The 22,897-nt window shown below is 39.6% G+C and overlaps 3 protein-coding genes across 7 annotated transcripts; 2 read left to right on the top strand and 1 right to left on the bottom strand.

Annotated features, from left to right (window-relative positions):
• The first annotated feature begins 842 nt into the window (after nucleotides 1–842).
• LOC116256816 (protein CHUP1, chloroplastic-like) lies at nucleotides 843–4,158 on the top strand. 5 transcript variants are annotated; one of them, XM_031633311.2, is made up of 6 exons: nucleotides 843–1,153; nucleotides 1,314–1,405; nucleotides 1,570–1,759; nucleotides 1,857–1,927; nucleotides 2,176–2,925; nucleotides 3,009–4,158. In XM_031633311.2, exons 3-6 carry the CDS (start codon nucleotides 1,621–1,623, stop codon nucleotides 4,035–4,037), a joined length of 1,989 nt encoding a protein of 662 aa, XP_031489171.1. In that variant the 5' UTR covers nucleotides 843–1,153; nucleotides 1,314–1,405; nucleotides 1,570–1,620; the 3' UTR covers nucleotides 4,038–4,158. The 5 variants fall into 5 exon arrangements, with proteins under 5 accessions (XP_031489171.1, XP_031489170.1, XP_031489169.1 ...); XM_031633310.2 differs by having other exon boundaries at nucleotides 843–1,405; XM_031633309.2 differs by having other exon boundaries at nucleotides 844–1,153; nucleotides 1,314–1,759.
• A 3,893-nt stretch (nucleotides 4,159–8,051) lies between these two features.
• LOC116256340 (uncharacterized) lies at nucleotides 8,052–13,142 on the bottom strand. The gene is made up of 10 exons (XM_031632691.2): nucleotides 12,845–13,142; nucleotides 12,591–12,709; nucleotides 12,105–12,298; nucleotides 11,349–11,611; nucleotides 11,073–11,179; nucleotides 10,793–10,982; nucleotides 10,404–10,696; nucleotides 10,178–10,282; nucleotides 8,654–8,875; nucleotides 8,052–8,492 (listed from the first exon to the last, which is right to left on the bottom strand). The coding sequence occupies exons 1-10, from the start codon at nucleotides 13,065–13,067 to the stop codon at nucleotides 8,295–8,297; spliced, it is 1,914 nt and encodes a 637-aa protein (XP_031488551.1). The 5' UTR covers nucleotides 13,068–13,142; the 3' UTR covers nucleotides 8,052–8,294.
• Nucleotides 13,143–16,125: 2,983 nt separating this feature from the next.
• On the top strand, nucleotides 16,126–19,606 carry LOC116255922 (ankyrin repeat-containing protein At5g02620-like). The gene is made up of 3 exons (XM_031632006.2): nucleotides 16,126–16,875; nucleotides 18,306–18,721; nucleotides 18,823–19,606. Exons 1-3 carry the CDS (start codon nucleotides 16,401–16,403, stop codon nucleotides 19,603–19,605), a joined length of 1,674 nt encoding a protein of 557 aa, XP_031487866.1. The 5' UTR covers nucleotides 16,126–16,400; the 3' UTR covers nucleotide 19,606.
• The last annotated feature ends 3,291 nt before the right edge of the window (nucleotides 19,607–22,897 follow it).

The raw sequence follows: 22,897 nt of genomic DNA, 5'->3' as shown, positions 1-22,897 counted from the left end.
AGCCTCTAAAGATGGAAACTTAATAATGTCTGAAAACTTTCTTGGTGGACAAGTAAATGGCGTTGGGAAAATTAATGTGACGGGACACCTACACCTCTAATTCGTGGTATGAATTTTGCCACTTGGAACTTTTTAGAGGGCTGCACAAGAGCTCGGCTCGAACTCGACCCGAACTCACTCATCAAAACTCGACTCGAGTGTTGAAGTCGAGTTCAAATGTATGTTAGAAATGTTAAAGGAGTCAAATTCAAGTTGTATGAACTCGACTCGTTTAAGTGTGACTCAGATTGATAAACCAATAGCAACTAAGTAATTTGAATGATTTAACCAGTTAAATGAGTTAAAAATGTGAGATATGCTTAATAGAAATGAGTTGAACAAGTTGAATGAATCGAGCTCATGTTGTGTCGTCCAGTGTTACTCAAGCGTTTTCTATGGAGCTCGACTCAACTTCAAGCCGAGTTCAAGCTCGAGTTGTCTGAGTCGAGTGGAGCTTGAGCTGGCTCAATTTGAGTTAGACTCAGCGTGTGTGCAGCACTACTCCTACAGCTTTCATGGTTGATATGCAATTCATTGCTTGGATCTTGCCACCTTGAAAGAGGAAAATCGGTAAATGCAACGATTCTTGAATCAGATTATGTTTTAAGTGCAAATAAGATTTAATAAGAATTGAGAGCTTGATAAATTAAAGTTTCAGATATTTGGTAGGTTGATCTCATCTGTTCATCTAAATAAACTTACCAGAAATGCATTTCTACGTTTCGGACACGAAGTTCAAATTCTAAGACTGAAGTTTTGCAAAGAAGAAGGTCTGAAGAGATTGCAGAAACGTACATGGAACCTGATCTCTCTTCCCCAACAGACCGTTAGGTGACATCTTTGAAACCTCCTCACGCGGATCGTCATCATAAATGAGAAAGGCAACGTGACTGCGATGGGGACGTGACCGTAAGTCTTCCTAGGCAAGGCCTGTACATCGTGCACGGCGGCGGGCCACAACCAGAGGAACCGATGCAAACAGGACACGCCTCACTGAAGCATCACTCTTGTTAATGGCGCACGTAACTAATCCCAACTCCTAGAATTGTCCCCACTACTATTTCCTCCGTGAAGACAAGGCCAACGACCAAAATCTCTGTTTTGGAAACACACGGTACTCTAATTTTCTCTTTTCCCAGTGCGAACCGTCCAATTTCTTCCTACCAACTTCGTCAGCTTCTCTGAAACAGAGATTCCATCATCACTTACATCATCACTTGCACTGTCTCATTGACTCTCTCTCTCTCTCTGTTATGGTTCTGCTCTGTTTGAAGGCCGTCTCGCCATGAAGAATTGTCCAGATGCCCAACTTAGTGAGGGTTTCTTCCATGTGTCAGCTGCATTAATTGGTTCTGCAGATTTTGAGGTGCACAATGATCTGTCCTTTTCGAATACTGGTTTGTTGAGACGCCAGTTTTAATTTCTGCTCCCTGCTCAGCGATGGTTGATGCAACAGTATTTATTTCGCCGAGTTCTTGCTTGTTGGGTGACTTGATTACTGGTGATTTGCTTCTTTGTAATCACTGGCAGCGAAGATGATGGGATTGGTGGGGTTAGGTAGCGAGCCAGAATAAGAGTTGGATGGGGGTTTTAAAGAAAACGAATGAGGTCAAGCCTCTTCTGTTCAAGTTGGGTGTCGCCTTAGCTGTGTCGGTTGCGGGTTTTCTGTACACCCATTTCAGATTCAGGATCCGTCCTTGGCGTCCCCCTCAGTCCTCAGGTTCGTTTGCTTTGCCTATGATTCATATTGTCTCATTGTTTTTCAGATTCTTCTGCCGTGCTGAGCCTGTTTCAAACTGTTCATGCCTCTAATTTAGGTAAATACAGTAGTGAGGGATCCAGCGGAGATTGTAAACCATCAGAGACAGAGGCCATGGTTTTGGAACCTGTATGCTTTCTTTAATCATCTTTCCTGATGCCTTGATCTACGAAGTCACTGGAAATGTTACTATGTGTTTGCTGTTGGGCATAGTTTCAGTTTTTGGATTATCTGTTTACTCATTAGTTGTCTATCTGATAATTAATTTGGTACCTGTTAGTTGCTTAGAATTAATGGCATCAAAATTGTTCATATCTTTATGATAAATTTCATTAAGTTGGTCATGAATCTGATTCATTTCTGTGCTTTCTCGTTAGGTTGGGACCATGCAGAAAGTTGATCCTGTGTTGGAGCCTTCTCCGAAAGGCAGCGATATCAACGAAGATGACTTTTTGTTGCCTGAATTTAATGAGTTGGTATTGCAAGAGTTCGAAGGTTCCGGAATTCCATATCTCAAAGAGGGAAGCACTGAGGTGGTCTCCGATGTTAAGGAAACAGGAGATGATGCGACCGCAATGGAGTCTGAGATCAAGGGGCTAAGGAATCAGACTTTTGTTCTTCAAGAGAGGGTGAAGAGTTTGGAGATGCAGCTGCTGGAGTACTACGGACTGAAAGAGCAGGAAAAAGCGGTCAGGGAACTTGAGAACCACCTTAAAGCTCAGTCAATGGAGTTGAAGCTTCTTAAGTTGAAGATGGATTCTCTGCAAGCGGAAAATCAGAGGCTCCGTGAACAGGCCCAAAATTACTCGAGAACAGTAGAAGAACTGGAAACTGCTAGAGCAAAGATCAGGTTGCTGAGAAAGCAGATGAAGGCTGAAAACGAGTCAGCGAAGGCACAACTAGTTGCTGTTCAAGAACGGGTTTCAACATTACAAGCCCTGGAAAAAGAATCCTGCAAAAGAGATGAAGAGATTCAGACGAAACTGCAGAATTTGCAAGATTTGGGGAATGAAACTGCAATTTTGAGAGAGATGAATGAGAAACTACGGCAGGAAAACTTGGAACTAGCAACGAAACTTGATTCTAGAGGAAGGGCAGCTTCTGCTTCAAATTCGAAAGTTCATGAGGTTGCCACTTTGCTTCCAAATCTGTCATCTCTAGATCTCATATTTCTCTAATCTTTTGTTAACATTCTCTGTTTTTTTTGCAGGCCGAGGTAGTGGGCAAGGCTTTGGAAGATGTCGACACATTGAAGGAATCAAACGAGAACCTGATGGAGGAGTTGGAGAGGCTTAAAACAAATCGATATGCTGATGTTGAGGAGTTGGTTTATCTAAGATGGATAAATGCATGCCTGAGGTATGAACTGAGAAACTTTCAGACATCACCGGGGAAGACTGTTGCTCGGGATCTTAGCAGGAGCTTGAGCCCCAAATCGGAAGAGAAAGCAAAGAAGCTCATACTTGAGTATGCTGGATCCGGTGGTGTTCCAAATTGTCCGCCTGACTTTGACTTGGAATTTTGTTCATCATCGCAAGCATCGACTCTTACTGATACAGATGAATTTGATGCTTCATCTCTTGAAGTCCAATCTGCTACATATAGCAGTTCAAGCAAAAGAAAACTCTTCAACAAGCTAAAGAGGTTGGTACTGGGCAAACACAGCCCAGAAAGAAAAACTTCAGTATACAGAAACTCTGGCACTTTCAGTAAGTCTGAGAGGCTGCGTGTCTCAAAAAGTCTTCTTGATGATCTTACGAGCACACACTCGCAGGAAAGCTTCTCGCCGTCTGCAACTGCTCAACTCAGCTCTGTGGCTAATTTTTCAGAGGCCCGCTCGAAATCCTGCCGGGTTGACAGTTTGACGACGGACAGAATCACTAAGAAGAGTAGGCAACTGAGTCAATCGATGGATTCACGGAGTGTGTCAAGATCTCTATCAGATATTTCAAGAACAAGACATCTAAGAACAAGAGGTACCAAGGATCATAAGGCTGCTCAGCAGGAGAATTTCATTACCACAGAATGGAGCTGTGATGTTCTGGACGACTACCATGCTACTGATTACATGTTAGACAGTGACATGGGATCCCTGCGATCTCTACAAGAAGAAAGTAGTCAACTTCATGAGGGTGAAGCTGGCTCAGAAAAGTTAGAACTATTGAAGTTTGCAGAGGTTCTCAAAAACTCACGTAGGTTTTCAAAGGCACAGAGAAAGCCAGGTTTCGGCTCTTTCTAATATGTATAGTTAATGTGATCATAATTGTCTAAATCTGGTTGATCTTCTAGTACATGTAATTGATTAGCAAAGTTGGATTCTCTTCTTCAATAAAAGAAAAAGCCAGGCTCTTCTTTCTTTCCTTCTCCTGTTTGACTTTATACAGATCTACCTTCAAGCAGTCTGCTTAAAGCCCCGCAAATTCCTACACTCCTTTTCACAAATGAGACATTGAAAGCGAAAACTTATTTGGTATGTTCTAGTTGTTAGTTCAATGTATGAAGGATGAACGTAACAACAAATTTCATTTTCCTTTTGACCACTTTGATCTGTCCTGATATCAAACACCAACAGCATAGCCATATTACTTACAGGCAACCACATGATTGAACTGAGAATCTGATGCTTATATCAACACAAGCTAGAGTCTACCACATTGTATTTAGTACGTTTTCTTTCATAAAAAGAAAATTACATGTTCGGTCCAAACAGGTTGTGGCTGAGTTCTTCCTCTGGTCCAACTTGTTCTTATAACAACATTTTTTATATGAATATTAGAAAAAGGCATGAGAGAGTATCATGATCTTTTTGGGGGCGTTTCGTTCGACATGGCGTCCCTATTTCCCTAAAATTAATCCAAGCACCACCCTCTTTGAGTGAAGATATATAAAACCAACAATACCCATTTGCTTTCAATTCTTTTTTTTTTTCAATTACTTGAAAAATAATTTCTTGCCACATATATCACGACATTTTTAAAAATCTCACGATATTTATGAGAAAATCAAATAGAATGAAAAGGGGAAAAAATCGTGACTTTTAAAAATCTCAACAAAAATTAAAATCTCGCTATTTTATCACGATTTTTAAGGAGACTTTAATAATTTTTTAAATTTTAAGTTTTTTTATGATTTTGAAATTTGTTAAAAATTGTCAAGATTTTCCCAAGATTCATTCAAGAGAAACAGTTTTACCAAAAAATATCTAAAAATGGCTCGTTGAGATTTTTCTGACCTGCTTATCCACAAACTTCTACTGAGGTTTATAACACATCTTGTGGAGAGGACCGAGAAAGGTGTAAATGGTTTGGATATAATTTGTATTACATTTAAATCCGAGCTTAAGTAGTTACATTTGATTAATAAAAATACAAAAAACGAACGATTTGCTCATCGAATTTAATGGTGATCGTCAGGCATCTGAATCTCATTAAGTAAAAAAAATTGAATTTTATTGGAATTTAATGGTGAGGTAGAGTCGTCCTACCATTTAAATTCTTCCAACTAAATAGTCCACATATTCGAAATTGGGCAACATTTGAATGTTTTTATCTCTGTGATAACCAAGTTTTAGTGCATCTGAAGCCAGTTGAAACTTGGAAAAAGCATTTTTCGTTTTATTTTTCTCTTAACTGTCTATTATGATTGATCAAATGCTACTGATTAGATAATTTTTGTCATTTATAATGGTTTTTAAAGGCATTTAAAGATAACAAATCCTTGACAGATTTAGTTTCTCTTTCTCTTTTTCTTATATATATATATATATATATATATATATATATATATTCTCTCTCTTGAGTGCGACATATCCTACATGGATTTTACGTCACCCAACGTCTTCTTGAATTTGACATATATCCCCTCATGACTAATTGCGTTGAGATTTTTTTCGTTAGATCTTATAAATGAGAAACCAAATCTTCCAATTTTTAAGCCTATAGAAGGTGAAGCCCGAAAGGGACAAAAACGCGTATTTATTTCTTAAATACAAAGAGGAATATTAATCCGATTCACGCATTTTAAAAAAAAGAAAGCATAGGGGCAACGACAAAGTCTCCCAACCTCCTCCTCTTGCTGCCTTATTTGTACTTTCCCTTGGAAGACAAGTGGTTGCATATATAAGAGCAGAAGGGCTTTTCTTTGAAGAAGAAAAAGCTGCTGTTTAGTCAAATATAGCATTAGACTTTTTTATACAAGTTCTTCTCAAAGTGATCGTGAGTAAGCCAAGGAGCTGATTGCCTCATATTATGTTATAATTTTTCTTCTTAATTTTGAATATACTCCTTCAATTCAAGGCAGTATATTGGCCTTTTAACCCACAAAAATGAAATGTTTTGTTGTCACTTTCATGACTTTATTTGATATATAAGCATATTGTTCATGGGAATCATAACCCACAGTGCTTTCATTCCTGAAACACTAACCTGACCAAACCAGATAGCTGTACCCCTTGAAGCACCCAAGAATTGGACTTGAGCCATTCTTTTAAAGCTTCTTTCAGGCTCCTTCTCGGCAATAGCAGAGCTATTTGTTGGTCCGGGATGGGCCACTTCTCACTCTAACTAACTTAAAAAAAAAAAATTACATTAGAAAAATAAAAAATTGTTACTTGTGCAATGTATTTTTTTTTATTTGGGTTCAATTTGGTCTTACCAAGATAAAAAAAGGTTGAACTATTTGGCCCGTCTCGAAACAAAATCTTGGCTCTGCCCCTGCACCCAATCAAAAATCCCATTATAAAGTGTTAACATCACATAACACAATCTTGAGACCAAATTTGTGTCAACAAGCATATAGATGAAAAATCCTGGCTTCACTAGTGCTTCCCAGAGAAGTTTGTGCTGATCTTCAAAATGCTTTTAAAAGACAAAGAAACTTCCTAGAGAAGTTTGTGCTGATCTTCAAAATGCTTTTGAAAGACAAAGAAGATGGTTATCTCGAAACACTACAAAGCAGCTTCAGAGTCGAGGGTGAAAAGGTTTCCTTTGAGGAGTAGAATTATCACCCATATATGTGAGGAAGATAGTTGTGCCATTGGTTCGAGATTGGTAATTTGAGTTTAGTAGTTCTGTGTCCACGCGATTGAGCAACATACACAGAGCATGATGAGAGACTGTCGAGCGGCAGTTCAAGGCTTTGGTCAGCAGTTTTTGATTGGATTCCGAGTCAACAGCTCCCCTCTTGGTTGGGGAACTCTGTGGACTTTTTGATGGTGACAGCAACTTGGTGGGCGGACGGTCTGCTGGGAAGAACTTCTCCCGCCACGGAGTAAAATTCTCGAGTTGAAGTGCCAGGCCGTGATGGTTAGTTCCCCAAAGCGAGATCTCGTAATCCCCTGTTATTTACCCTACAGCATGGGAGGACAAGGTACGTGTCATTTACACAACTTTCTTCTTGATTAACTTGTTTCTCATGTTCCATATTTGCCAGTCTCAGTGCAATCCCGCCTACTATTGAGTGGATCTCGAGTTCTTCACTGCATTGGAAAAACAAGATTCTTGAGTCTATTTAGATGTTCTACAAAATAAAGATTAGAGTTCCTTGGGTAGGTGATATCTGCACATCTCACGTGTTATATGTAGGGTTGATCTGTCCTGAGGGTTGTCGTTTTCTATTTTACCCAACCTTTAGTCATTTAGCTGCCAAAGATTTGACAGTTTGGAACCCTAGTTACATACGTGTGTGCTTCCGACTAGGTGTTATCAAACTTTCAGAAGATCTGGAAAAAAAGAATTTCTTTTTTTAACACAACTCAATGGCTTTGTTTCTTTAACCATGAATACAGGCTTACAATTGTCAGGCACTTAAAATATGCTTAGTTGAAAGGTGTTTGAGGTATATATACCATAGCATGAACTCATTTATCGCTTCATTTTCAAGGGCGCTTATGTTGTTATAGGAAGCTTTAACCAATGATTTTGGGGGGAAAACCAAACGAGCTTGCTGGGCAGAAACCAACGATCCGACTTCCGAGTTTTCCATCATTGTTTCTTTTATGTTCACACTTGCTGTATTATGAAAATCTGCTTCTTCATTTTACCGAATTGGTTTGTCTTCTTCAAGTCCTACAGAAGTCTCAATGACCTCCCAATTCTCTAGACAAACATGTGACATATCTCATATGATATTGGGATTAACATGAGATATAACAATTATGATGAACTGTTTTAGCTCTGGCACAGTTCTGCATACCATATATGAAAATTCAACCTTTGGCTAGAGCCTGAACATGCAATATTTAGATCACAGGAAAAGATTTCTGGCAAAAAAACTGTGACATGTTATAACAATCAAAATTTTGAACACAGCTGCATCATTATGACCATCAACTACATGCAGAGAGTTCAATCTAGGCATCCTAAAACCACAGCCAAAAATTACATGAGAATGACCAAATCATGAATGGGAATAGTCTGAGGAGGAAAATCAGAAAATAGGAAGAGGCTGAATATTTCTCTGTTTGAATGGGAACAAATGTCAAATAGGCAGGTAGAAGTCAGTTAGCAGTAACTTCAACAGGCTGTTGATTCCCGTTTGTCGCTTCCTTAGAATCCAACTTCGTCTTTGACAGCTTCAAGACCTGCATTGCTTCCTCCACTTTTGCAGCTAGTGCATCGGGTGACTCAAGTAACAACAGCAAATCTGGGTTCTCCATCTCTAGAAGCATACCTGTTATTTTCCCAGCCATATCATGCTGCATAATAGAAAGGGAAAAAAAATTAAGCGATAAATTACCTTGAAAAATATGAATGAAAAAAGTTCGAACTAATTTCTGGGTTGGCATGTAACCATGAGTACAAGGCATGGTCTATAAGAAGGCAGTTCTACACAAAGCAAAATCAAAAGAATATGCACCTGCAATCTCTGAACATGAGGGAAAAGATGTTCCCCAAGCATCTGTTTCTGCTTCTCAGGAGAAGCTAGGGCGAGCTGTCCACTCAATACGTTCATGCTGCTTTGAGGGCTGAAGGGAAAGATTGCAGGCTTGCCTAATCCACCGTTAGCCATGGTTGCTTTGGGAAAAACTTGTCCATTGTTCTTCTCATGTTTTTGATAGTTGGTGGCATGCTTAGAAAACTGAAGCACATAATTTATCATCAATACCGGCAGTTAGTCATGCAACTGATACATGGTTCTGTTAGAATCTAGAAATGATGGCCGCATCTTGGACTCCAGATGACAAAAAAATGCATTCGTTTTCATCCAATTGGCTACAGTCAAACAGATTATACACTGACTCGGCGAGGCCGTATTCAATCAATTCAGTACAGACTTATGCAAGTGCATGTGCTGGTATGCAGCAATCAACTGTGCTGCCAATGTTGTGTAGCATGATAAGTGGAGTGGCAGTGTGAAAAATTACCTAAGGTGAAAATATGCAATTTAACCACGTATACCAAACAGATTGCCCAAATCAAAAGCAAACTGACCCAAACTCAGGCAGTATCCCAGGTAATAAAATCCGGCATACATATACTTGTCTGTGCACCTGCACCAGCATCAAACGTACCTTGCATTCAGTTTAATTGTGCTTGATTTTACATAGGACCCTCTTCAAGTCCCCAAAAGTCTGGGTCCTTCTGCATTCCATGTTCCAATCTCGTTGCTGTTAATCGGTGCTACGTATTCAGGCAACCTTCTGCATATGCTTGTTAAATGTTCAAAACAAAATTTTCTTTCACATAGAAACTTTTGTGCACTAAAGCTCTCGTACATGATGTTACATAGGGTCCTCTTTCAAGTCCTTACAAATCTGGGGCCTTCTGCATCCCATTTTTGAGCGTAGTTGCTGTTATCGGACACACATCCCTCTAGATATATTCAGTTATGCCATGGTCGGTTGATACATATGCTTACAAATGTATAAAACAATTTTCTTTCAAATAGAAACTTTAGTGCATCGATGCTCCAGCCTGCACCAACTGGAGCAGGTGTGTAGGCCCGTTACCAAATTATATTTGTGTTGTCCCAGTAGCCTGATGACTCAAATGGGGCAGGGATATTTGAGAAATTGAATTAACCATTATATATGCTTTTAAACGACTGATATACCAAGCATTTGTTCCCAATTGGGAATCAAAGTTTGATGGCAATCGAGGGATAAACATTTCAGCAAATTATTTTCCAAAGCATAGCTGCATCTGTGAACCAGGGAAATGAATAAGCATGCCTGTCGAATAAGGTCAACCATGAAGCATTTCATGTCTCGATGTGTTCTACGAAACAGAAGATTTAGATGGACTGCAGCTTTTGCGAATACAATGCCAAGAGCCATAGCAAGATTTGCAGGTCGTGGGTCATAAGGACAAAGAAAAGCTGCAGGGGTCTAAATGAGAAGAAGTTTGAAATCTCATATAAAAAAGTGGATGGTGATTGTACCTGCTGCTCAACGGGTAGCTGCCAATGTGCGACGAATGGAGCATGCTGCAGGACAGGTGAAGGTGCGAATCCATTAATATGCCCCTTGAATTGCTTTTGCTGCCTCTGCTTGTTCAGAAATTAAAAATCTTAATAGTTAAACTAACAATATACAGTTAAAACACAAAGGAAAAGAAGAAGCTATAGATACAAAGGTATTCTCAACAGATGAAGCTTCTTCGCTTACCATGGGCAAAGGCATGGTATCATGCAATCCTTGCTTTGGCAGTATTCCACCTAACTTCCAGCCCAATCTTGGGTACAGAATAGCTTGATGAGGTGAGCTGCTGAAGTGGGGAACCATAACATCTTGTGAATGTGAAAGGTATATTGGAGAGTAATTAGTAGCTTGTGCGGCAGGAGGACTCGCTGTGGTTAATCCAGGTACACGTTGAGAGTGTAAAATCTGCAGTCTGGCATCCCTGACCTTCTTAAGCTCTGCTATAGCTACGTACAAGGGTTTTCCATGAAATATTGTTGCTGCATGTAAGAAGAGTCTTAGGCGTCATTTTCTTAAGAAAAAAAAAAAGACACAACAAGGAATTGAAGACTGTAATAAGCAGAAGCAATACTCACAGTGGAATGTGCTCACTGCCTTACTCGCTTCTTCCGGAGAGGAGAAGCAGACAAAGCCAAATCCTTTGCTCATCCCCTTATCATCACGCATCACTTTCACTGAAGTAATCTTTCCACAACTACTGAAATGATCTTTTAACTGATCATCATCAACAGAATCAACAATGTTCTTCACATACACATTTGAGCCCTGAAGAGTGCAAAAAATTGATAATTTTTCTTAGATTAGTCTCGATGGTAAATGATAATAGAATGAAAGCTTTCTGCTCTCATGCGCCACCTGAGTCTTCAGAATCTTCTCCTTTCGCCTTTCCTCAAATAGGTGTTGCAGGATCTTCTTACGCTCTTCCTTTTTCTGGGCCCTTCCAACATATATGGTCTTTGAACCTGTCCCAGGAATTTTTTCACATCAGGAGAAGTATAACTGGAGGAGAATATAATCACTATTTTGCAGTCGCTGAAAACTTCGAGCAAGCTATGGGTGTCAAGAAAGCTAAGCAAAGAGCCCACACAACTGAAGTTGAAAGTGAACAAAAAAGTAAGTATACACACTGACCAAGTACTTGTCCATTCATGACATCCACAGCCTTCTTGGCATCAGTTGGACAACGGTAGCAAATGAACCCAAATCCTCTCGGCTTTCCTTGGTCGTCCCTCATAACGACACATGAAGAAACATCACCAAGTTCAGAAAATTTTTCCTTGAGCACATCTTCATTCACCACGTCCTGGTCCAAGTTCTTCACATAGAGGTTCGTAAAGTTATTTTCTGCGTTTGGTACCACCCGTTCGTTCTTCTTGACAAACCTTCCGACATACCTGAAAATCGTTCAATGATGAACAGCACAAAAAACAAAACAGCTCCAATCAATCAAGAAGGTAAACCACCGAAAGTTCCTTGACGCGACGATTTATCATAGGTATGCATATGTAAGACGATAGTATGTGGCGCCATTGTCTAGCATAAAGCCAATAGTTTCATGACGCAGGGGAATATAAAGTAGAAGACAATTAAGAACTCAAAGAATCAAGAAGTTTAGGGGTTGACACGGATTCCAAATAACTGCATAAAAGTTAAAGATAAGAACATAGGGAAAGAGATCTGTGGGCAACCAACTTAGGAGGCGGGATATCAGGAGATCTGTGAGCAACCAACTTAGGAGGCAGGATGTCAGGTAAAAAATGAACGCAAAGAAGAGTAATTAGGCCAGAAAGGGGGCAGGTCCACTTTGAAGAAACTGAAATGTGCATTTATTACCATGGAAACAAAGAAGAGTTTTGCAAACAGAATGCCAAAGAGTGTACCACTTACAATGGCTTTCCTCCCACCACGGTGCCATTCATATTAGTAACAGCTTTGTCGGCATCTTCCATTTTTTCAAACTGAACAAAACCAAATCCCCTGCTTTTCCCATCATCGCCCATGGCGACCTTGCATGACAGGATATTCCCGTATTTCGCAAACATCTCGTTGAGCCCATTGTGATCAATCTTGTCACTAAGATTCTGCATAAAACATTCCTTGTATCAGGGGAGCAAATGGCATTAATATCGCACCACAGGACAAGACAAAGAAAGAAAAAAAGAATCAAGCAAGTAAAGATTCAAGATTACAAGTTTCAGGCCATTAAGAGTATAAAAAAATTTCGAAGAATTCCAATTTAACGGACCAATGATCTGAAAAGAAAATCCAAAACATCTGGCTGACCAAGAAACGGAAAGTGGTTAAGAAAGAGAAGCCAGAAGCTGAACTAATACCATTCATTTTTCAGAAGAGGAAAAAAAGAATGCGCCGCACCTTGACGAACAGATTGGCCGCGGAGTTCTTTCGTGTTTGTGGGTCTCTGCGAGACCAATTAATCCTTATAGCTTTCCCACTCAAAAGGCTGCCATTCAGCATCTGAATTGCCTTCTCGGCTGCCAAGATGACGGCAACAACGATAATAAAAAATCCTCCCCAAAAGATCCGTAACAATTACATAGTAAAAGCCAGAAAGATTCCCATTACACACAAGAAAGATGAAATACAATCCAGAGCTTCGAATAATTTACCGTCAGAACGTGAAGGGAAATTAACGTAGCCGTAGCAGAGCGATCTCCCGGTGGCATTATCCTTGCAGATTCGAACAGAGATAACAGGGGCAGTGGCGGAGAACTTCTCATACAGCTGGCTCTCTGAGACGGTGGAGTCGAGATCTCCGACGTAGAGGGAGGCCGGCGGAAATGGCTGTGCAGGTTGCACTGAAACAGTGGAGGTGGTGTTGGTGGCGGCCATGTTCGCTAGGCAGAAGAGTGTTCTTGAGAGAAGAGGAGAGAGAAGGGGAGGAGAACAATAAGTAGAAGAGGGAGGGGAGAAGAAGGAGGAAGAAGAGGGGAGAAGAAGGAGGAGGTTAGCGGCCAGAGAAGGAGAGAGCCGTTAGAAGCGAAACGGTGCAAGAAGCTACGAAAAAAACGAAGGCCAAGAGATGGCGGTTAACGCGGGAAAGAGAAAGCGACGAGAGGCAGGTTGTGGCCGGGAGTCGTCAGTGGCGTCTAATGACCGAAATGCCCTTATTAACTTCAGTCGTGGACAGTCGATGGGCTTCAAGTCGGAAGTTGGGAGTTGAGGGTTCGGTCAAGGTTGTTGCGGAAGTTTTGAGGATCTTTTCGGAGTGCCCGTTTGGCTGTTCCCGTTTCAATCTGGGATTTTGGGATCTTCGGCAATGTGGGTACGTGGGCATGGCGAACTAGTTCTGGATCTTTCCTTTTCGGGATCTAAGATCGTGATTTCCAAGTGTAAGCTTGTGGCTTGTTTTATTTTGTGCGTGGCCTAAAATCTCGCCACTCTGATTTCTCCACATGTAATTAATGGCAACAAGTTCTTACAGGTTTTGCGAGTAGAATGACTCAAGGGACCTTTCCTTTGGAACTTGCTTTGATTTCATACAATGTATAGATCAATACTCATATATATATATATATAATAAATGTTTAAAGATGCTCATTAATTTTTTTTTAAGAGACTGGCATGTACACTTTTTAAATTAGTGAATTGTTAATCACAAGTGTGACCATGAGACTCAATATGTTTTTGATTTACAAAAAAGCTGCGAGCAAAATTTTTATTTAGAATAAGGCAAGTGTTGGTTGAGATTGTTTTTTTCTCTTCCAGTGTGAATTTCTTCTCCGATTCTATGTGTCGGCATACTTCAATCAACAAAATCCTCGGGGAATGTTTGATTACCTTCAGACTTAGGATTCCTTAATCCACGGTCTTGACAGACTGAAGTTGAGAACAAAAGATCTAACTGTTAAATTCATAGATATCTCCAAGTTAGAGAGGAAAATGATTTGACTGGAGAACCATGGCTTTTAAGATGCAACACCTTTCGAACATACGATTTTAGATCCTTGTTAGAAATCCAGGATTTAAAATCCAATAATCAAACGCCCACTTAAGCTCCAAGAGGTTCGAGGAACACTCAGATTACTGTTGAAATTCCTATCCAATTTCAGCTCTTGTAACTAATTAATCTGATTCAGTACGACTGACCTTTCCATATGATCGAACCCTCATTCTTACTTCAGCCAAATTTAAAGCATATTTAATTTCGTTGAATTTGTTAGTGTTCATATCTGACTGACCCTTTACTGATTTCCGTTTCTAAAATTGATCAAATTAAATGCCTTTGACCACTCGATTATATATATATATATATATATATATATATATATATATATATAAGAAAATTAAATGGTGACTTTGTAATTATGACCATCAAACTTAATATGATCAATGGTTAAAAGAAAAAAAAAAGATATTTTCATCATCTCATATTAGTTACATTTTTTTTTCTTGTGTTTCTCTCTGCCATCTAAACGATGCTGATTAGATGGTTGCTTCTCTCTCTCTCTCTCTCTCTATATATATATATATATATATATATATATATATATATATATATATATATATATATATATATGGATAAATATTGAAAGTTGTTCGTTAGTGTTCAATCTTAAAATTGAAACCCCAGGGATGACCTAGAAAGTTAATTTGTTTAACGACGCTTTTGAATCAACGAAGTTTGATGCCGATACAGGGCGTACTGGGTTTTCCTTTTTCTTCTTGTGATCCAAAACTAAAGGCCAAGAAGACTTAATAGGCTGGTCTGGTAAGAAATCTTGTCCAAGGTTCCAAATTTTAAACAAATATAGTTTCACGTACTACGAGTAAGAGTTTGCTTTTAACTCCAACTCAATATCTCCTTCTACCTCAAGATTTTAAGTCCAACTCCTTATTTTAGTGAACTTAATTACTTGTTCTTGCTCGTATCTCAATCCATTGTAGGAGTTTTGCCATCGCTGTGGTTTTGGGTCAAGAGTTTGAAGCTTTCATTCAATAACTTTTTTTTCTAGGGTACATAGTTTATACTTTTAAGGTGTCAACTTTGTTGTGATCAATGATTTTCTTTTTGCAGTATAGTAGTGATGGTTGATGCTCTTAAAATTTAAAATAAAAATTGACTAAGTGTCTACCAACCTCCATCCAAAGCTATTGCAACAACCTGTCGACAACGAATAAAGTTTATTCCATAGTATAGTCAGAAATAACTTTTCTGAGTTTTAAACGGCGAGGTTTTTCTTAGGTATAATACGGTGAGTTTGAAAAAAAGAAGAGAAAAATACAGTAAATTTTTAAAATTTTTGAAAAACTAAAAATAAAGAAAAAATAAAATAAGTGAGAAACTAATAAAATAAACATGAAAAAACAAGTAGATTTGCAACAAAAAAAACTGTTTGTCATTAAAAAACTAAAAAAATGAAAAAAGTGAAAAAAACACGAAAAAATGTATCAAAAATGTGTTAAAAACACGTTAAAAACGCATTTTTTTTCGTTTTTAACGTTTTTTTAAAAAGTACTTTTTTAAATGTTTTAAATGGCCGTTTAATGTATGGCGTTTTTTTCAATTTTTTTTTTTCTCAAAAAGAATGAGTTTATGGTTTATTCTATGAGGAAATTTCCAAGTCAAGCAGTGAAACCGTGTCCTGTGTTCCGAATCATCCAAATTCTCGAGTTCGTGACCGGAATCTGGCACCGTCCATAGTGACGGCAAAAAATTGGACTCTACCAAACACTTGAAGATTTACGTTCCACTCAAGTTTGTTCATTATGGCTTCATCGGTGGAACAAATTATGCACTTAAAGTAATAGTAAGATCTGAGTGAGTTATTTACACATGGGTGCCTACAATTAGTGAAATAACAAAATCATAGTCTAGTTTCAAAAGTTTTTTGATAGCCCGTCAGTAGTTCAAGCAATTAGATATAAAATATTCCAACATGAGCACACCTCCGTTTTGATATTTTTCAGACATTATTAGGTGCACTTTTAGAAAAGCACCTTCTTCTCCAGCTGACGGAAAGACATGGAAATTGCTTGGCAGGTGACTTGGTTTTCTTCCGTCAACTCTTGGGAAAAAAACAAAAAAAATGGAGGAAATGAATGTTGTCCAAATGGCGTGTCTTAGAGCCTTAAGTACAAAAAGTCGGAAGAAATTCGGTGCCCTTGCTTGCATTCATTCTCACAAGATCTTTCTCTGCAGCTCTCTGTGTGTCTGCAATACTAATGGATGAGAGGCTACAGAATGCAAGCATTAATGGGAACACCGCAGCCTTGGCGGAGCTGATGAAGGAAGAAGAGGGGCGAGTCCTTCTGGACCAAGTGACGCCCGGCTCCGCCAACACCTGCCTCCACATATGCGCCAATTATGGCCATGCCGAGTTCGCTGCCGAGGTGCTCCGCCTTCGGCCGGAGTTGGCGTCCGCCAGAAACAGGAGGTCGGAGACGCCGCTCCACGTTGCTTGCCGGGAAGGCAAAGCCGAGACCGCGCGGCTTCTGCTGGAGTCCAACCCTTCCCTTGCCTGCTGTGCTTTCGTTTCCGCCGGCGATCAAAAGGGCGCCGACGCCATGACGCTGGCGGCGCGCTATGGGCGCGTGGAGGTGGTGAAGACGCTGCTGTCTGATCGTTGGCTGCCCCTCTTCAGGGTGGAGGGCTCCCTGGTTTCTTCACTGCTTGAGGCTGCCTCCAGAGGTCATGCAGGTATCCCGGAGGTCCCTTCTCTTTTCCTTTTTTTTTTTCCCAAGCAAAGCACATGGTTTCAACACATCGTCATCTTGCAAGATATTTTCTGAGCGAGAACTGGCAACATTAACTGTAGAATGAAAGTGTTTTTTATTCTTATGGACCTGGTTTTTCCTTTTGAAGTATATATATATATATATATATATATATGAGATGTTTGACTTGTTTGCTCATAGTTTGGTAGAGACATAAACACAGTGGGGCCCGCAAAGGGCGATGACTCCCTTTTAAAAATTGCTTTTAAAAAGAAAAAAAATGACATGTAAATTTTAGAAAATTTGATTTGTTTTATATAAAAATTTTAAAAATGATATTTTGACTCAATTGAAACTTAGAAACTTTAATTCATCGGCCTCACGAAAAATTTCATGACTATTGCATAGACAAGTTTGATAGGAATGATAGTTTTATACATACCCTCACTATAAGGACATAGCAGAGTGTCGAGAACAAGTCAAATTACATGTTTCCGTCATTGGCACGCAGAGATGATTGAATTCAAGCTGGAATTACATGACATTTAAAAGCGATTGCGTCTTTAATGTTTGGATGAAATGAGAGGCATAGCCCGGTTTTCCAGGCATTACCAAGTCCAACTTCATTAATTTTCACCTAATCACGTTTTGGTTCAGAGACGAGATGTGAAACAAGGATCATTTGACTCGGATAATTAGGTCAACTTTCACATGGGATCACTATTTTACATTGTTGGAGTTGGATCTGGATACAGATAAATCATAAAGAACATGAATTAGATAATAAATCTGATCCTATTTTCATAACTTTGATAAAGTCTAATCCAACCGTCGGCGTTACTATTTCTCAGAAAAGTTAGTTTCATCATATATTGTGGTATTTAAGTTTCTCAGAAAAGTTAGTCTAATCCAACCGTCGGCGTTACTTTTCCTCTTCAAATATTTGCTGTGAATTGGAAATATATTTTAAACAGCTACATGTCCAGCCTAATTAATCTATGTCACGGAATTTTTGCTTGGTCAAAAACTAGAATGGGCAAGAGATCCTAGGGACTTCCGAGTTCTCATAACACCTTCTTATATGTTCACTTTGGACCACGTTCATGGCTATCTTCAGGTAGCGCTGGAAAAATATGAGAAGAAAAGAATCATGTCAATGTGATGCCCAGTCTGGAATTTTGATTTTATGAGCAAGATGGTTAATCATAACTCCACAAAAAATTCATTCTATATATCAGCTTATATTTTGACCATGTATTCGTCCATAGTTTGCATCCACTCAAATTAATTGTCGGATTTGTTAGAACTAATCTCAAACTTGGTGAAGGCTAAACATTTTCACTTAATGATCTGGTGAGATGTTTTAGTGGCATTCGATGGTTGACGAATATTTGGTCTGAACTGCTGGGGCAGATGTTGTTCGAGAGATATTGATGGTGGAACCTCGCGCCTCGATAGAAGTGGACGAGCAATGGTGTACTGCTCTGCATCTAGCTATAAGCAATGGTCATGTCCAGCTCGCGCAGGAACTCCTCGATGGTAGCTATGATGCCTGTTTGCTGTGGAACAAAGAAGGAAGGACTCCATTGCATTTAGCAGCAATGAGGGGATTAAAGGAGATTATGGATAAAATTCTTTCAGTCGACTCGAATCTAGCTTCTGTTTTAACGCAGCAGGAAGAAAGCATTCTTCATCTGTGCGTGATGAACCGGCGGTTTGAGGCCTTGCAGTACTTGGTTGAGAACTACAACACGGAAACGATAATCAACTCGAGAGATCAGATGGGCAACACGGTTCTGCATCTTGCAGCCTATGAAAAATCGCATCATGTACTCTCGTCCTCTCTACGTCTCTCTCCGTAAGCATCTTTCTTCTTCTTCTCAGTAACTGATGATTCATGGTGGCTGCATTTGTGTATTATTTCTTTCAGATGGTGACCTACATAATCAACAATACAAGAATCGTGTTGAATACTGTCAACAAGAAGGGATTGACAGCTCTAGACATTGTGGAGTTTGAGAAGAGCAATCACAGGTTGCAAATGATCTCCTCATTGAGAAACGCAGGAGCCCGAAGCTCAAAGCACCCGAACCTAGCTTCAAATGATCTACCTAACATTTATGTAGACATGGAGAACCCCTTAGCCCAAAATGGGCTCCGCGATCGCAACGGAAAGTACCACCGGATCCACCGGGAAGGCCTGCAGAATGCTCAGACCACAATAACTGTTGTTGCTGTTCTGATTGCCACGGTCACATTTTCAGCCGGGCTTGCGCCGCCCGGCGGGATGTATCAGGACGGAGATTCGAAGGGAAGGCCGATAATGGGCGACACGAGTCTATTCAAGGTGAGCAATGACATGGCGCTCTTCACATCGCTAGGCATCGTCATAGTGCTCGTCAGCGTCATCCCCATCAGGCACCGAGCCCTGACCTGGCTGCAGACGGTGACTGATAAGGTGATGTGGGTCTCTGTGTCGTTCATGGTGGTGGCTTACATGTCCGGCTCATGGATTACTTGGTCAAATAAGAAAGGCAGCAGGCTGACTTTGGAGGTTGTCTATGGGCTGGGTCTGGGCATGTTGGGTGCAGTTTTGATTTCTCTTCTTGTCATGATGATCAGGAAACGGGTTAGCAAACTAGAGCAGACACAACGGCCTGACAAGTTTACAGAAGAAGCTTCCTTTGATGATTCTGCCATGAGAAGGGGATAGGTTATACAGTAAGAAGGTGTTGTAACAAAAATCACATCTTTTTTTTTCTCAATACATAATTGTTTTATGAAACAAAAATGATGCGACTATGTTTGAAAAATTATATTTTGTCCTACCACCAAGAAGAAAGCACTTCAACTTGCAGTGATGTCATGGATCCAAAGACAGCCTACTAACTACAGCCCAATTAGTTGCACCATTCCCCTTGTGAACTATATGATCATTACCTCAATGATAAAAAGACATAAGGGAGTTGGGAAGGATTGTTGAATCTTTTCCATCTAGATCGACTCATGATAGGCAGGATCCAAAACTCATATAGAAACTCAAGTGCACTGCTTAACCACCCGCACAAAAGAACCACTAATGTGATAGTTAAAGAAAACTAATATGTTAGAAAAACAAGGAGAAAAATATATGAATTAATATTATATGACCAAATTGCTTGATTTTTTTTTCTTGTTTTCCTTTCAACCATTGATATGAAAAGGATTAAGGGCTGAGATTGTTCCTCATTATATATATATATATAGCTATTTCTCATAGTTAAGTTCAATGCTTGGACTTAGGTCTCACAACCTTATAAATTCTTTCTTAGAAAGTTTAGCTTATATTAAAAAAAAATTAAGGAGCGTTGGGATGACACTCTTGTCTAACCCAATTATACAAGAAAAAACTAAAGAGGAGTTTGAATGGCACCCTTCAAAAGTTTGGTTTCTACAAAACCAAGTTTTGTGGAAACTGGGTTTTCTAATGAGTTTTGAGAAACATGTTTGTCAAATTGGATAACAAGACCAAGACCAAAACCATGTTTTCAATTTAAACTTCTTTAAGGAAGGATGACAAAAACCTAGTTTTTGAAGGTGGTTGTAAAAAAAATAAGTTTAACTGATATTGCATGACACTTATGTGTCAGTGCAAACACAACAATAAATATGGTTATTGACAATTTATAAAAATAAAAAAGAGACAATAATTCCTGCTACAAAAAGTGCAAAAAATCATAGCTTCGGTCTTACAAATAACAGATTCGATAGTATTTCGCAAAGTGTCAAATTACAAGCCTTCCATTCTTATGAAACTGTTAAACAGAAAATGCATGACCAAAGGGAATGTTACGACGCCACCAAAATGAGATCAAATTGCAACAGCGAGAGTAATTTCTACACCAAACGCATCATGACAAACGGGCCGTGGATACACTTTTTTTAATAATAAGTTTTTTTTTCTCATTTTCCCATTTAATACTTTCAAGGAGACCACTGGCGGCTAGTTAACGAGACTGTTGGCGTACGGCGAGGAAACTTTTAAACGGCCATCCCGATCGGTGTAGCTCTGGCCGTCCAGCATCTATTGTCCATAGTGAGCAAGAATTGATTCCTTTGCCTGATCATCGGCCAGCCCTGCCTGGGACCTGTAATTCATGTTTCAAACTCATCATTTCCATTTCCACGCGCAAAAGTAATAACAGTACTGTACTTACAGCAAGGTTCCGTCATACATACTTGCATGAAAAGAGCGCTAACCGATCTACCTTGCAATAATTTATATCGCGCTCGCGCTTATAATCAAATGATCCTGTTTAGAGTTTTACTTGGGCCAGTTCTTGAGGAGAACCTCGTCGACCAGTCTGTGGAAGTTCTGGTAGGAAGAAACCCCTGGCTGGACCGCCAACTCCGCTTGTTGCTTCCACATCCTCACCCTCTCTCTCATCTCCCTCCCCTTCTCCCCCTCCATGGTCTCCCTCACCAGGCGTTCCACCTCTCCCCTATTCACCTCATCTTCCATCTCCATCCCCACTCCCCACTTGGTACAGACATACCTGCAGTCAGTCGGTTGCTCTTCAAAGAAAGGCCAGCACAGCATGCGGACTCCACCACAGATGCTCTCCAATGTGAAGGGGATATGTATATACTTGCAATAATCTCTTTCTTTCGTGCTTCCTGCTCTCTAATGTTGCATACGCACGCTTATTGAGTGGTGGGCAAGGTCCGACCATCCATGGCCGTTGAGTTCTGAGAATTGATCAGGATTTAACATATTTTTATTTGAGCTGTTGGTTTCTTCAATCTCAAGTGGTTGCGTTTTGCTTTTGAATTTCTAAATAATGTTCGAGTCTCAACCAATCTTTTTACTGTCAGAGCCCACGGTTACCGAGAAAGAAGCTTCTCCTCACCTCAAAATCTTCGTGTCGAACCCCATATCTCATTTCACGTAAGCAATATTTCCGGTTCTCAAATCATACCATCAATATCAAATATAATTTTATTCAAGTTGAATACGTTGCGAAATGGTAGGCACGTCTTGTAGCTACTGTTTGAATAGATTTAAACTTTTTGGTGGAGCAATAAAATTACGTACGACCCACTGTTTGGAAAAGAGGTTGAAAGCCTCTTATTCCCTTAACTTTGGAATCTTAAGCAGCGTCAACATTACACCCTTTTGTCTTATCATTTAAGACACAAAGGTATGATGCTTTTAGTAATCAAATTAAATTAATGTCGTGTCTTCTCACACACTCATCGCCCAACTGGCTATACCATGCACCTTGAGGCTAAAAAAAATAAATTCATTCAGTTATTAAATCGGCTCCACGCGCATTGTGTGTGCTTACATGCCATCTGGAAGGGCTCCTTTCATGCATCCTCATAGCACACAAGTCACCCTCGCATTGGCCAGTGTTTAGAAACCTACATCATCTAAAATCAAATTCATATACTATAAACGCTAGTTAGTGGAGTTTATTTTAAATCCTTGGCCAATTACAACTTAATCTTAGGTGCACTGTCTGCTTCGCTTTTCCTTTGCTTTGGGTTGCACTAGGGTTGCTTTTTTATCTTCAGCTGAGTGAAGAAACGTGAATGAATCGTTAACAAGCGAGGGTTCTGTGAGCTTGGCGTGCCACATGAGGAGAAAGGAAAAAGAAAGAGAGAAAAAACAAGAACGGAATTCACTCTTGTGTTGGAGAGGCACATTTGGAAAAATAAAAAGAGAAAAAACAAGAATGGCATGAACTCTTGCATTGGAGAAACGCAAAAAAAATGTTACCATCCCGAGAGTGCAATTACAGACAGGAAGCCTGCTGTCTCAAACACAAGTTTTATGAAATAAAATTTTATACTTCATAAGAAAATGAAGCGATATATATATATATATATATATATATATTGAATATTGACTCTAGCTTTTCAAAGTCATCTACCATCTAATCAAGACCACTCAATCTACTATGATGGACGTGATGAATATTTTCATTATCTAATACCACGTTTGAGGTTGAGCTCGTATCATA

The sequence above is a fragment of the Nymphaea colorata genome, chromosome 6 (genome assembly GCF_008831285.2).
Source record: "Nymphaea colorata isolate Beijing-Zhang1983 chromosome 6, ASM883128v2, whole genome shotgun sequence".
Taxonomy (NCBI): domain Eukaryota; kingdom Viridiplantae; phylum Streptophyta; class Magnoliopsida; order Nymphaeales; family Nymphaeaceae; genus Nymphaea; species Nymphaea colorata.
The sequence above is the reverse complement of the archived record's forward strand: the minus strand, read 5'-3'. Positions and strand labels throughout refer to the sequence as shown.

Excerpts from the sequence above, each read along its gene's own strand:
- LOC116256816 (XM_031633311.2), top strand. The coding sequence starts at position 1,621 with ATGGGGGTTTTAAAGAAAACGAATGAGGTCAAGCCTCTTCTGTTCAAG. Across the intron at positions 1,760-1,856 it reads GCGTCCCCCTCAGTCCTCAG|GTAAATACAGTAGTGAGGGA; the intron begins GTTCGTTTGCTT and ends CCTCTAATTTAG. Across the intron at positions 2,926-3,008 it reads CAAATTCGAAAGTTCATGAG|GCCGAGGTAGTGGGCAAGGC; the intron begins GTTGCCACTTTG and ends TTTTTTTTGCAG.
- LOC116256340 (XM_031632691.2), bottom strand. The coding sequence starts at position 13,067 with ATGGCCGCCACCAACACCACCTCCACTGTTTCAGTGCAACCTGCACAG. Across the intron at positions 10,983-11,072 it reads AGAAGATTCTGAAGACTCAG|GGCTCAAATGTGTATGTGAA; the intron begins GTGGCGCATGAG and ends TGCACTCTTCAG. Across the intron at positions 10,697-10,792 it reads GGCAGTGAGCACATTCCACT|CAACAATATTTCATGGAAAA; the intron begins GTGAGTATTGCT and ends TCTTACATGCAG.
- LOC116255922 (XM_031632006.2), top strand. The coding sequence starts at position 16,401 with ATGGATGAGAGGCTACAGAATGCAAGCATTAATGGGAACACCGCAGCC. Across the intron at positions 16,876-18,305 it reads TGCCTCCAGAGGTCATGCAG|ATGTTGTTCGAGAGATATTG; the intron begins GTATCCCGGAGG and ends CTGCTGGGGCAG. Across the intron at positions 18,722-18,822 it reads CCTATGAAAAATCGCATCAT|ATGGTGACCTACATAATCAA; the intron begins GTACTCTCGTCC and ends TATTTCTTTCAG.